General features: G+C 49.9%; 1 protein-coding gene across 1 annotated transcript in view; it reads right to left on the bottom strand.

The window, feature by feature from the left end:
• ELAPOR1 (endosome-lysosome associated apoptosis and autophagy regulator 1) overlaps positions 1 to 15552 on the bottom strand; it is a 514464-nt gene that overhangs the window by 129596 nt on the left and 369316 nt on the right. The window contains exon 13 of the mRNA XM_083173204.1: positions 1719 to 1859. Coding sequence (XP_083029330.1) covers positions 1719 to 1859 — 141 coding nt within the window. The remainder of the gene's footprint in view (positions 1 to 1718; positions 1860 to 15552) is intronic.

The following is a 15552-nucleotide window of genomic DNA, read 5'->3' as shown; positions in this document are numbered from 1 at the left end:
TGTTATCATAGATAACCACTATTGATTGCTATCATCAATAATCTACTGCTTTTTCGCCTTTTGATCTTTTGACTGTTGACCTTCCCATTGTTGACCTAATGATTGTGTTTAACTTTGGACCCTGTCGACCTTAGCCAAGTCAACCTTCTTCAGGTGTCAACTAAGCCCTCCACCACTTCCATCTGGCACCCATCCTAACTGCATATCAGCTGTTCCTCAGTTTCTTCCAAGTGTTAATTTCCTACTGTTGCATAATCATATATGGATTTCCTCACTGCATAGCCACGCTGTTTCTCATTTCATCTTTTGCCTATCTGTATATTTGGAAAAATCTGAGTAAACCTTCATGTTTTCATTTTAGTCCAGACTCCTCGTCTGTGAATTACTCAGGTCAGACACAAACCTCAGGTGTGAAACAGCAGTTAGAAACACGCCCATTATATTAGCACATGGTCAACTTGCCTAGAACTTATTGTTTGATAGCTCAAAACACAAAGAGGCCACAGACCTATGCTATGAGAACCTAACAATCGCATTGCACGGCTTCCTGGTTTGTGTCCCTGGCAAGCACTGCACATCAGGGTTGCCTACCCTCCCGGAATGGCTGGGAGGGTCCCAGAAATCAGGTCTTCCTCCCGGCTCCCCAGAAGAGGGGAAACACTCCCGCAAAGCCGCCCGGGCTCCTGCGATCCCCCCGCCAGCACCCGCAACCCCCCCCCACCACAGCACCCGTGACCTCCCCTCGGCAGGGGGATCCGTGGGTCAAATGACGGGAATCGCCGCCAACCGTGTACAATGCATTGAGAACCTGTCAAATAGACTATCTCGATAAGAGTTTCCAAAACTGTGCCATTGCTGCACAGAACATTGTTACAGAACATTAAATATATTCATTCTTGAGTGCAGAGTATTTTATTTATTTACAAAGAAATAAGGATTAAAAAGGGTTGAGATTACCTGAAGGATAAAAAAGGGGCAGACTAGATGGGCCAAATGGTTCTTATCTGCCGTCAAATTCTATGTTTCTATGAGATGGTGTTATCCTATCAGGACCAAGTTCTGGAATACTTTGCATTTTAGAGCTTCTAAGCTCCAAAGGCCCCATTGAAACCTATAGGGGTTGCTGCTGTTGTCGGGCATGGCAGCAGATCAGAAATATTAAATCACAGATGCTTGGGTAATTCTATGTTTATCTACTTTGGTATTATAAAGTTTATGAGAAGAATACATCAAAAGAATAGTAAAGCAAATAAAAGAGAATTGTGATAAAGATTTGTATCCAGAAATGTACTGTTAAGTATAATGTGTTTAAAAATAAAAAAAAGACATGACACTATATACAGCACATACTGTATAGGGTAAATGTAATAGATTGAGAGATTTGGTAAGATATTTCCAGTTTTTTTTTAAAGCGGCAATCATTTACACTGCAAAACCAGTTTGATTTTGTGGGAAAGGTTGGCATCCCTTATCCCAAATGCTGGGGACCACGAGCATTTTGTATAAGAGATTTTTATGGTTTTTGGATATTTTTTTAAAACATACTTACCTGGTCCCCCAGCATCCACAACGGCCTTCAGGAACTTCTTCAGTGGTCCCAGGGATTCATTGCGCATTTGCAGGCGTGCCGATGACAATAACTCTCTACACTGTATCACTCTCCAAAGTTTAGTACATCTCACCCTACAGTATGTGGTAGATTAGTGCCCATTACTTACCTCATTTGTCTGATTGCTGGTCCTTTGGAATGCCCATGTAAAAGTGGTATTGCTATTTCTCTCCACACGATATGTGTATGACTGCTTTTCCTTAGAACCTTGCCAACTTTCTATTAGTGAGGTAATGTCCGAATTCACACCCTGATAAAAGGAGCAAAAAGTTACAACAGTGTCATTATGATCTGTTTATGTATCTAACCTTGTCTCCAACCTACAGTATAATACACTTATTAAGTCAATAATTTGAGGAGGGTAATAATTGAGTTATTCCTCCCTGACAGGCAAATGTTCTGCCCATAGGTCCTTGCAGTACCTCAACATAAGCAAACAGTTGGTGGGAGATGCATTCCTTTACTAATAATATACATGGCACAAAATGCCAGGTGATTCATCTTGCTGCACACATGTAATATGGTATTTCTCAGACATTTAAATGTTCAATTCCATCTGTCTAAACCATGTTCATCACTTAGTTTACACAGACAAGAGTCTGTTGACCATTCCAGTCTTCAGTTCATTTGCAGTTAGCTTGTGAAGTGTCGTTCCAGCATGTTTGCTAATCATGCAACTTCTAAGTGTGGCACCTGCTGCCTGTGTGTTAATGCAATGGACAGAATGCATTTTTGCTTATGGGGCATACACATGGGGCAATTTTAGCACGTGTTCTAAATGATAGGATTGCAGCTTTAACCCGATAATTTGCTTTTGGTGTGAAAGAGGTATTACTCACTCCCATGCAAAATTGTAGTATATTCTTCAGGCTACATCCACTCTGTGAAATGCCCTACCATGCGCAATAAGACTCTCCATAAGTGGTGGATCCTATTAGTCGTGGATTATTTACGAGTGTGAATCATCATGGCACCAGACACACTTTACTGCAGCTGGAATTCACCCAAAAGTGCTTGCAGCTCCATCGGGTTTCTATCCAATTATATCCCCACTGTACTGAACACACATATCCTCCACATAACTTCTCTTTCTTTACTTTCTCTTTCATCTGACCCTGGTTTATTATTGCTGTGATGTGATATCAAGCAGCCCACCTAGAACCAATCTGGAGGACAACTATGTAATACATAGCACCTATCCTTATGTATTGATGGCTATTTCCTTATATATTGTAAACTTGTAAGCAGGGCCTTCCTATCTCTATTACTGTTTGTTATTACAGTTTTGTTTTATCGGTGTGTCCAATTATAAAGTGCAACAGAATTTGCTGCGCTATATAAGACACTGTTAATAAATAAATAAATCAAATAAAAACATTCTTTGTAGACAGTACAAAGAAGGGCAATTAAAATGGTACATGGCCTACATCACAAACCTTACATGGAAAGAAACAAAAAATCTCAATATGTATAGTTTGCACCAGACAAGGGAATGAGTGGACATGACGATAGGGTCATAAGGTCGACAGGGTCATTAGGTCGACAAAAAACCCCATGTCGACCCCATGTTGACCTAACCCATGTCGAGCTAATGAATCTGTTGACCTAACCTATGTCGACCTAGACACATGTTGACCTAAATGAATGTCAACCTAATGACTAACAACTTGCTGGTGACCCAATGACCGTATCCCCATCAGAGGCGGTAAAGACTAAGGAGGTCATTCTGATTAACAAAGGTACCTGTGCGTTCGCAATGGGTTTCTATTTTGAAGCTCTGCTTACTGTGTGCGCATGTGAAGGGCTTCTATGCGGGTGCCTTTGGAGACTTGCATAGTCTCCATGGTGCTCACATAAGTGCCCATGAAAATGCTGGGCGTCCCGATGTGAACGATGGCATGTACCTACCTTCCAGGGGCAGGCATGCTCCTATGACCAGCGACCATTGCAACAGTCGCCCAGTATGCATGATTATGGCTAGAATCGCCCCGTGTGTAAAGGGCTTTAGTCAGCACAGACTGACTTAGATTTGCGAGCACTAGAGAAACCATTCGATTCAAATCAAATGATTTCGGGCCTTAACGCTAGCCTGCAAATGGATTTTTATGTAAAACATAACCTAGGGCATGGAAATCCGGAACAAATCAACGATGCAGTGGGTGGAGCTACATGTATGGAGGGCGTAGCTACATGGACGACAGGAGGCAGGGCTACATGGGCCGGAGGGTGTGTGACTAAATATGCATGATAGGTGGGGCTAAATGGGATGAAGAGGCAGAGTTACACAGGACTGCGCTACACAGGACTGATGTAAGGAAAGGGGAGACTAAAATACTGTTGGCAACTGATAACTGGTGTGGGCATTACATGTACGCAGCACTACTACTGTCAGCAACTGGAGTGGGTGTTACGTGTATGCAGCACTACTACTGTTTTACATCACAGATGGAGCACCTCTCATACATCCCCAGTCCTTGCAAGATCCCAGAGGCGGATTGGCCCACCGGGAAACCGGGCCGTTTCCCGGTGGGCCGGACCAGATTTCACTCTGGCTGGGCCGCTTAACTTTGTTAGAAGCGGCCGCAGCAGAGCCTGGTCACAAACGTCAGCATTGCCCAAAACAAATATGACCGCCGCCTATATGCATATATTAAATGCATATAGGCGGCGGCCATATTGGTTTTGGGCAATGCTGCACTGTTTGGGGACGCTGGATGCCGACTAGGGTTACCACCTGTCCTGCCCCGGACTATGAAATGTCCGGGAATTTGCTCCCCCTCCTGGCGCCGGGGGAAGTCAGGGAGCCTGTGTCGCTCAGCGCCGCTGCGCCGGGTATACATAGACTGTTGCCGGCTGAAAGGAAGGGGTGAGGAGTGGACTCGGAGTAGGTCCGCGACGGCGGTGACGTCATCGGCGCTGTGAGGCCCTCCCCAGCTCTGCTTGTCCACATGCACTCTGACGCTGGGAGTCGGGACCAAGGATGGAGGGCTGCAATGGGAGCTCAGATGTCCAGGAACAGCCTGCCGCCAGTATAACAAGTAATGTATTGTACACAATACACACACTATATATATATATATATATATATATATATATATGTATGTGGGGGCATATGTGTGGCACTGTGGGGGCAAATATGGTACTGGGGGCATACTTAGCACTGTGGGGGCATATATGTGTGGCACTGTGGGGGAATATCTGGCACTGAGGGCATACTTAGCACTGTGGGGGAATATGATATCTGGCACTGTGGGGGATAAATGGCACTATGGGGGCATGTATGTGTGGCACTGGGGGCATACCTAGCACTGTGGGGGCATATATGTGTGGCACTCTGGGGGCATATCTGGCACTGTGGGGAGTCCGGACAGGTGGTGTTCCCGGACTATTCAATGTCCGGGAACAGGCAGTCAGGTAGGCGCAGCCGTGCATGGACCACACCCAGGTTCGCCGCCGGGTGTTCAGCGGTAGCTCGACTGAGCTCCGACGTGTTGCGGTCCTCACTTGGCGGCAGTGACCTCCTGCCGCTCAGCTGTGGTGTAGCATTTCCTCGCTTGGCAGCAGGAGGTCACTCTCTTGCTGAGTGAGGTGACTTCCTCAGCGCAAGATTTTGCGCCTTCATCGTTGCCTCATGCTGTACTCATTTGTCGCCGCCATTGCCGCTGATCCAATTGGGCCTCCTGTATCTGGTAAACTTTTTTCTTTTTTTTTTTTAAACCATGTGTGTGCTGGCTATTTGTGCAGTGCGCATCTGCTTTGTGAAGTGCGCAGTAGTTCAATTTGCCTTTGACTCCAACCTGTGGGGCATATGTATAATGGGCATCATGTGTGTGGCATATGTATAATGAGCATCAAGGTGTGGGGCATATGTATAATGGAGCATCGTGGTGCGGGGCATAATGTGTAATGGGCATCACGGTGTGTTGAGTAATGTGTAATGGGCATCACGATGTGTGGCATAATGTGTAATGGGAATTACAGTGTTTGGTATAACGTGTAATGGGCATTATAGCGTGTTGCGTGTGAATTACGGTGTGTTGCATAACATGTAATGGGTATTATGGCATGTGGTATAATATGTAATGGGTGTGTGATGTGTAGCAAGCATAACGGTGTAAATTTTTGGCGCGCACTATCCCTGTTGTCCTTAGTTTAAAAAAATTGTTGAGCCCTGGCATAACTCGTAATGGGCATCATGGCCTCTGGTGTGCACTGTCACTATTGTCCTTCTTTTATGAAAAATTGTTGAGCCCTGGCATAATGTGTAATAGGCACTATGGCATGTGGTATAATATGGATGTGTGACGTGTAATAGGCATTATAGGGCAAATTTTTGGTGCGCGCCTTTGGTGTAACATGTAATGGGCATCACGGTGTGTGCCATAATGTATAATGGGCATCAGTGTGTGGCATAACGTGTAATGGGCATTACAGTGTGTGACATAACGTGTATGTGGTATTACTGTGTGCGAAATCAAGAATAGATTTGAAGCAAATGTAAAAAAAAAAAAAATAAGGTGGGTCATGGGGCGGGCTGTGGGTGTGGGTGAGCTACTAGCCATGCCCCCCAGAGGCGAAGATGAGGCATGACCTTGTTGAAATAGGCCAAACCCCATATCAATAGGCCACACCCCCTAAAAAATCAGGCGCGCCTCCGGCGCGCAAAAGTTAAGCCCCCCTCCCCCCTAGGCAGAGCCGGCCCTAGGCATAGGCAACCTAGGCAACTGCCTAGGGCATTTGGAATGCCTAGGGGCACCAGCAGCTTCTGCTGATTAAAATGATATGCAGCATGCCTATATTCTGTGTGTTAGTGAGGCTGTATCTGCATATGAAATAGTGTATATGGAAATCACTGTAACATAGCATTCCGTATGCAGGTACAGCCACAGTAGCACACAGAATATAGGGATGCCACATATCATTTTAAACATCAGAAGCTCCTTGTGTGCCCTGGTCACATAACAATGCAAATAAGACGAAATTTCAGCAAAAAAGGCACCCTACCTTAGCAGAACTGGCCAGGTGCTGCATGGCCTATTGAGGCAAGATGTATGAGAAAACATCGGTATCCAAGCAGAGGCAGAGGTCACAGTGTTAGCGGCTGTGCGAGTGCTGTCTGTGTTTGGGTTGGTTGTGCAATAGTGTTCGGCATATGTGTAAGGGGCATTATGTGTGTCATGTATAAATGCATTAATAATGTGCGACATATGTGTAACAGGCATTATGTGTGTCATGTGTATAAGGGCAATAATAATGTGCAACATATGTGTAATGGGCATTATGTGTGTCATGTGTATAAGGGCATTAATAATGTGCAACATATGCGTAAGGGACATTATGTGTGTCATTATGTGGATGAAGGGCATTAATAAAGGTTGGCATAATGTGTAAGGGGCATTATGTTTATAAGGACATTAATACTGTGTGTCATGTGTAAGAGGCATTATTGTGTGGTATTATCAGGGGTTCCGAAAGAAAGGGGTAGTGGGTACAAATTACTTGGGCCAAAGTCTGATGGAAGGGCCCAGTGGGGGCCCCGGGCCCCCTCCCTTTAAGTGACAGCAGCAGCTGCAGCTCTTCTCCTCTGCCTAGCACACACTGCTTTGTGCTGGGTTGCAGTGTGGCCATGGAGGTGCTTAAAATACAATATTTTCTCAGGATTTTTTTTCTAAGGGTATAATGTGAATAATGTGAGGAGTAATGTATATAAGGTAAAGTGGTACTACTGTGTGATGTAACGTGAATAAGGGACTCCATCGCATGATATAATGTGAATAAAGTTGCACTATTGTGTGGCATAATTTGAATTGGGGGTACTATTGTGTGGCCATGCCCCTTCCCAGCAAGAACACACCTCTGTTTGGGCTGCGCACCGAATGTGTGCACCGTTTCTATTTAAAATATTTCGGGTAGGAGCACCAAAATGATGACTGTTATGATGGTGTTTGATGGTGCTGGGAAAGGGGAGCAGGTCAGAGGTGGAACTAGTGGTGGTGCTAGGGGGCACCAGCCAAAATCTTGCCTAGGGCATCATTTAGGCTAGGGCCGGCTCTGCCCCTAGGGCTGCTTCAAATTATTTCCCGGGCTGCTTTTAATTCCCAATCCGCCCCTGCAAGATCCCCTCTGCTGGCGAGAGCTGGCAGAATGGCGCTCCATCTGATGGGGAGGCGCAAGCATCTCACATCTCCCCGTCGCTCGGCTGCGGAATTCCTGCCCATCTCCGCTTCAGCGAGATGGGCAAGGTTGGGGGGGGGGGGGGGGCGAGGCGGTGGGGAGCAATGGGGAGGCAGTGGAGAGCTTAGTCGGAAGGAGGCACATGCACGCGCCACTTTCCGGCAGGCAGATAGCGGGGGCTGGTGATTCTATCCCCAGCTGTATGAGAGGGGTTCCATCTGTAAATGTGTTTTTTGGGGCTATCTCTACATGTGCTTGAGATTCCCTCCTGGGACCTAGGGGGTAATTCTGTACTGGCTTGGCATTATGTGTACGCAGCACTACTACTCTCAGCAATTGGCGTGGGCATTACGTGTAAGCATATACAATTCCTATGAGTTATGACATGACACATTATGGAGGTTATTCAGACTTGATCGAACAGCTGAAAACTCACAGTGGCCAGCCTTCAGTTAAGATGCAGCTCTGCCAGAGTGAAATCCCAGCTTGCAAATTAAAATGTTTGCTGTGTGAACAGATGTGTCTGGCTGCAAGTTTATTTGCAGCCATGTGAATATGTTCAAAACCAATCGTAAGCCGCTCACCATCAAATTATGTTTATAGTGGGCAATCATTGCAGGCTCAGAGTAGCCAGAGACTTACTCGGTGGCTGCAGTGAAAACAGGCATATTCGGCCTGTTGCTGACGTCACACAATCTCCCCTAAAACTCTTGGATGTCTGCATTTTCATTATCACTCCCAGCGTGGAAGCATACATTCGCATGCAACTGCTGGCTCCTAATAAAAATATGGCATACAGTATGCCTCTGGGAATTAGTATATGGCCGATGGAGTAGCCAGTCGTATTCTGGCCAATACGAATTCGTATTTGGTAGCTGTATATACGGACGCTAAATACAAATACGAGTCGGTAGCCTGCACTGATTAGTCAGGTCCGTGACAATTTTTTTTATAATTTTAAAATAAAATATATGGCATACAGTATGCCCCTGCTATAATGAGAGTTGTGTGCTGCAATGGACATCACAGCTACAACATAAAAGGAAACATTGACACATTATGGGATGGGGAGTTTGATGGTTGTGTCTTTTCAGATCCAATTCAATGTATGTCTGTACACTGAAAGACTCTCCCCCCCCCCCACCCACCCAATTATTCCGGCATCTCTCCACAGACAGGTGCAGGGGGGAATTGGTGGCCGGAGGCATGTCCTCTCTCTACTTTTGATCCTGGAGCTAGCTCTCCCTATGCACATGCACACGTACAGATGGAGTCCCTCTCATTCAAGCAGGGGCTGGAGGTAAATTCGCCAGCCCCCGCCAGCCACCAGAAGGGGATGCGCGCGCACGAGATGCACGTGCATCCCCTTCAACCGAAGCTCCCCCCGGGTCCCCATCGCCTTGTCGCAGTCCCCCATCACCATCCCCCACCTCCCCCGTAACCCTGCCTATCTCCCTGAAGCGGTGGCGAGCAGGGTTCCCTTCCCCCACTGATGGGAAACTTTAGCAGCGCTACATCTGTATACCCCAGAACTGCACCATCCACCTCCCTCCCCATGGCCGGGGCTCACCAGAGCCTCCCCTCTGGCGAGCACAGGCGGATAGGGGCTACATTGAACTGGGACGCGCATGTGTATCAAACGCATGCGCGTCCCAGTCCCAGGGTCGGGGCGGCGAGGGGGACCATCGGCAATGGCAGGAGAGGTGGTGGGGACCCGGGGCATGCTCCATTGCCACAGGGTGCGCGAGCGTCTCGTGCGCGCACCCCCCTATATTTACCATAGCTACCTTAATTTGACTCATATATACACCACCACTGGTCACTTAGAAATGTCCTTATGTTTTAAAGAAAAACACTGTTGTTTTTTTTAACCAGAAATAAACTCAATACATTAATGTGTTAAATGACTATACTAGCTGTAAACATCGGTTTTTCAAAGGAATATCTTACATAGGCACTGAGGGAGATATCTAACTTTGAGCAAAGTTTGCAGCTTACCTTCGCTGCATTAGAGGAACAGGGGGCTCAGGGGGTCAGCAGTTGAGTCAAGTGAGGAAGAGAGGATTGGTAGCTAAGTAACAGTTAGGAATAGAAGATAGAGGAAGTGACAGGCAAGCTCTGAACTACCAAACCCTAGTAGATACACCCAAATGGATGCAGAAAATATGGTTGAGAGTGAGGAGCTGGCAGGGAAGGGTTCCTCTAGCAACCAGAGGAATACCCCCTCTGGAAGGGAGGGTAATTCAGAGAGGAAGGGCCCATGGTGGTGGAAGGGAATTCAATTATTAGGAAAGTTAATAGGGCAATCTGTTATCGGGAATGTGATACAGATGGGTCAGGTCCCATCTTTGCAGGGGATGGCGCTGGCGTCGCCAGCCGCCATCCCCCGCCAGCGCCATGGCGATGGTGAGAAGGGGACGCTGTCATGATCCACCCTCTGGGCACCCCCACCTGGATCATGAGGGGGTAGGCACCCCAAGATTCCTAAATATAGCCCAGAGACCCAGACACTCTCTTACCTGAATTAACAACATTTTCCCAATATAACACCCTGCCTGCCATCTCATGGGAGCCGTGCCTCTCACACTAATAGAGCCTTCCACAGGACTGTGTGTTCTATAGTACTAGGACAGGACTTTATTACATACCAGATGTCTGCCTGCGATGGGAAATAGTACCGCGTGTTTATAAGTATTGCGCCCATCAGGGCATATACTCCTGAGCCTGATATGTCTCTATCACAGTAATGTATGGTTTATTGCATGTGTGTAATATCTTGTTGTCTAAATGCGGACAGCCGACACCCCCCTATCTCATCCCCCTCACAGGAAGCATCAGCAAGCTGAATAGGCTGAGACTTCACAACCAACAACAGGGTCTGTTTTGACTTCACACCTGGGCCGCCCCCTTATCAGCAATGGTTCCTGGCCTTTTGTTCTCCCCGGGGACTTGTTATAGACTGGCCGGCACCAGACCAGCAGGGGGCCAGAGAGTCCCAGAGAACCGCAAGTTGGCAGGGCTACAGCAGCAGCCAATCCCTACACAGGACTCAGGGGCATTTACATCTCAGGCTTCAAGCAACAACCAATCCGGTCGCAGAACTCAAGGATAAAATGGGCTGAAACAACAGCTCTGGGTTCTACTTTCTGCATCCATCCAGGATCCCTGACCCGGCGAGGCAGGATCCCAGGGGAGGAAGCTGAGTTCCCTCCAGACCCCACCAGAACATCAGCAGTGGGCAGTCGGCCCTGGCGCAGTGGACCCCATACCACAGCCAGCGGTTGCATCCAGCGTGCCAGCACCCCGACGGCACCCACAGGCCAAGCGGCTGGGATTCATCACCTGCAGGACCAGCAGTGGGCAGTCGGCCCTGGCGCAGTGGACCCCATACCACAGCCAGCGGTTGCATCCAGCGTGCCAGCACCCCGACGGCACCCACAGGCCAAGCGGCTGGGATTCATCACCTGCAGGACCGGCAGCGGGCATCGGCCTTGGCTCAGTGGAGCCCGTACCTCCGCTGGGGTTCTGCATTCCCCCCTCACCAAGGCCCCACCAGCCTCAGCTCAGAGACTGCCCAAGGTGACTATTGACTGTGGAAGGGAAGGGGAGGTGTTCACCTTTTGTGTGGTTCTGATATAGTTAGTGGTGTGGTTATGGTTTTCATGTACTGTTAATATGAAATAAAGGTGCGTTTTGTACCTTGCTTTTGTGGCCTTACTGTGTGATCCGCGAACAGAAGTTCTCCCGGGACTGTGCAAATGCTGTAAACACTGCCTTTCTCAAGGCGGATACGAGCGATAGGTCCCGACATGCACCCATGAGCCCGGGAGTCCTTACAATTGGTGGCAAGCAGTGGGGATCACACAGTCCTGTAGACCAGGCAGAACCAGGGGCCCGTATCGTTATACGGCCAGGTTCTGTTGGCGCAATAGCCCATAACCAGTAGTATAGAACCACACAGAGGTGAGCTCTTGTAACCCTAGCAGGGATGCCGGGGAGGAGAAAAAGGATAATTTGTGAGGGCATTAAGCGAGGGAAGAATTCCGCTTAAGTGCCGGCTTGTCCAGGGGACAATCCCTGCAAGCGAGGGAACGGCGGAGTGTGCCGTGGCCCAGAAACGGAAGCTGACGTAAGGGGGTCCAGCAAGTGACGCTGACCAAGCTCTACGAGTGCAGCCCGTGTGGAGCATGGCTCCAGGAAAAGGACAGAGACGTCCAAAGAGAGGCAAGAGGTGCCCACAGTCACCCAGAGCAGTGAGGCTCATAGATGAGGAATCATCATGGAGTCGTCTGGCTGAGCAATGGGACTGGAGAAGCCCATCCACGCTGATGCAGCCCCTCTGGGAGGATTGGGAAGCAGCATATCGGTGGATTAATGTATGGACAGGTGCTACTACAGAGGAGAAAGCAGCTTACCTGACCGATGAATTTAAGCAGTATGTATCTGAGGCTGCTGCAGGGAACCTGCTGCATACGGTGGCGTGGAAGGCTTTTGTCACAGAAGTAAGTAACGCCACGCATCAGCTAATGCATAGAAGCCGGATCGCTGAGGCCAGCGTGCCAGCACCGGGTAACGTGGGTCCTGGGAAGGAGCCCGCAAAGAGAACTCAAAGGGAGGAGGAGTTGATGGTGCCACCAGGGTGGATGACCGAGGGGTCCACTACCGAGATCCCAGGGGGGGAGGCAGAGGAACTGTGGCCTGCAGAATCTGGAGCTCCATTAGCGAGAATGAGTCTGGAGGACCTAACTGACGAATGGAGGCTACGATGCAGCACACCCCCTGAAGGCCGCTCACACTGCACTCTCATCCGATGGGTGTACGAGCAACAAGAGGACCCGCTACATGCATTCAGCGTGTATAGGAACTATGTCCTGTGTCCAGGAGAACTGAGAAGTGTCCAGGAGCAGTTGCAGTGTCTCCTGCACTGTTATGATAATGCAGAGAGGGTCGCCCTGGCACAGGGACAGCTGAATTCTCCAGAGTGGCTGGACCAGTGTCAGAGGGTGGAGGCAGAGGAACGTCGGCTGCTGCAGCTTATGCATCCTCAGAGAGCCACAGAACTAGATCCCCCACTGACACAGGGAGAAATCACAGAACTGTTCCCATTCAGTGAGTTGGGAAATGAGGAACTAGCTGTGGTGTGTCCCTGTGATATCGCACCAGGGACCCCGGACTCTAAAGGAGCCCTAACATCATGGACTGTGATTGTGGCAGATGGATATCGGGGAGGGGATATTTATTCCCCCTGCATTGTGCCAAGTAGTGTGGCGGAGCTGGGCACTGTGGCCCCACATGGTGATGATGGACTGGTGCACACGGAGCCCGTGATAGATGGAGCAGTGCCAGTATACAGTGCAGGGGCTGCCCCAGAGACTAGCCCCAGAGCAGAGCAGATCTCGGAGGCTGGGACTGTGATGGCTGAGTCCTCGCCACAGGAGGTACAAAGCAGTGGTCAGCCACTGCTCCAAGCAGCTAGCCAAAGGATGGGGGTGCACCCAAAAATGGCACCCCAGGAAGAATGGCAGTACATCTTCCCTTTTGCAGATGTGGGAGATGGAGACTTTGAAACTAGCGGCCAGGGGGTCTGCAATGATTGTGCCCCAGCAGAGGGGGCAGTACTTCTCCCCTACATGACCACCAGCGGCCCAGCGAATGAGGGCATCTTGCCCCAGGAGCCCCAGCATATTCAGAAGGGGGAGATGGAAGGAAGTGTGTCTGGGGTGCGCTCTGCCACTCTACCACCCCAGGAGGATTGTCCAGGACTGTTCCCACTTAGCCATCAGAGCCAGGAGGATCTGGAGTCAAAAGGCAGGTATGTGACCGGGGTGCCAGAGCAGGGAGTAGAGGCTGGGGTGCAGCGCTTCTGGGAGTCCCCTGCAAGAGTGACTGACTGTAATTATGTGCCCGGGGAGCCGCTGCAGCAAACAGGCAGCCAAGCAAGCAAACATGGAGGGGATGGTCAGAGGCCTAGCTCATCACCCCCCTGGGCCTCAGAGGAAGACACCTCACCAGCCAGCATGGCACGAGCAAGAGAATGTGAGTTTGCACCTGGGGCTGTGAGGGTGATGCCAGCAGTGCTGTCGTACAATGCCACGGCCCCAGTCCCTCTCATAGCCAGGCTGGGGAAGCAGTGCACCCTGGGGAAGAGGGAAGTTTGCCCAGGGGAGGCCCAGCAGTTATTGTTCAAAGGGCTGGGGGAGGTGTTTGACCCAAGGGGGGGGATTGTGGGAAAATCAGGGGGAGACTTGCGGATACCCCCTGCTTCTCTGCAGCCATTGTGTGAAGGAGAATCCTCAGGACCGCTGCCTGCTGCTGAGGGCAGGTGGGGGCTGGGTGTGCTCAGGCCCTGGGAGGTGGGGGAGAAGGATCCCACCAGCATGGCCCTTCAAGCATCACGTAAGGGTCCAGAGGACCATCTAGAACTGGGGGAGGTGTTTGTGGGGGCTGTGGAGGGAAGAGCAGGGGAAGGATTGCGGATACCCCCTGCTCTTCTGCAGCCATGGTGTGAAGGAGAATCCCCAGGACCGCTGCCTGCTGCTGAGGGCAGGTGGGGGCAGAGTGTGCTGAGGCCCTGCAAGGTGGATGAACAGACATGGATGGAAGGTTGCCCAGGGGAGGCCCAGCAGCTTCAGGGGCTGGGGGAGGCTTCAGGCCCAAGTGGGGTGACGGTGAAGGCTTCTGATGTTTTGGGAGAAGCATCGTTGTTACCCACTGCTCCCCTGCAGCCAACGTCGGCGCTGTTGTTAAGAGCAGAATCCGCAGCCAGGTTTCCGGATTGTAGCCTGTGTACACCGATCGGGCCCCTCCCAGTTGCGCCAGAGGCGGAGGGAGGAGGGTCAACCAAACAGGCAGGAGAGAAGGAAAGATTTCCACATGACAGGGGCAAACCCTGTAACTGGGGTACGGGAATGCGGGTTACACATGGTGAACTGCTGACCTCGGACCCCCCTCATCCAGAGCAGGAGGAGCGGAATCACGCCTCCAGGAGATCACTGGGCCCGGTCATCCTGACTGGCTCCGATCTGGGAGCCAGCCCCTCGGACCGGATTTAGGAAGGGGGAGGTATGTCATGATCCACCCTCTGGGCACCCCCACCTGGATCATGAGGGGGTAGGCACCCCAAGATTCCTAAATATAGCCCAGAGACCCAGACACTCTCTTACCTGAATTAACAACATTTTCCCAATATAACACCCTGCCTGCCATCTCATGGGAGCCGTGCCTCTCACACTAATAGAGCCTTCCACAGGACTGTGTGTTCTATAGTACTAGGACAGGACTTTATTACATACCAGATGTCTGCCTGCGATGGGAAATAGTACCGCGTGTTTATAAGTATTGCGCCCATCAGGGCATATACTCCTGAGCCTGATATGTCTCTATCACAGTAATGTATGGTTTATTGCATGTGTGTAATATCTTGTTGTCTAAATGCGGACAGCCGACACCCCCCTATCTCATCCCCCTCACAGGAAGCATCAGCAAGCTGAATAGGCTGAGACTTCACAACCAACAACAGGGTCTGTTTTGACTTCACACCTGGGCCGCCCCCTTATCAGCAATGGTTCCTGGCCTTTTGTTCTCCCCGGGGACTTGTTATAGACTGGCCGGCACCAGACCAGCAGGGGGCCAGAGAGTCCCAGAGAACCGCAAGTTGGCAGGGCTACAGCAGCAGCCAATCCCTACACAGGACTCAGGGGCATTTACATCTCAGGCTTCAAGCAACAACCAATCCGGTCGCAGAACTCAAGGATAAAATGGGCTGAAAC

The sequence above is a fragment of the Crinia signifera genome, chromosome 2, assembly GCF_055691185.1.
Source record: "Crinia signifera chromosome 2, ASM5569118v1, whole genome shotgun sequence".
NCBI classification, from domain to species: domain Eukaryota; kingdom Metazoa; phylum Chordata; class Amphibia; order Anura; family Myobatrachidae; genus Crinia; species Crinia signifera.
This window is presented reverse-complemented; position numbering and strand designations above follow the sequence as displayed.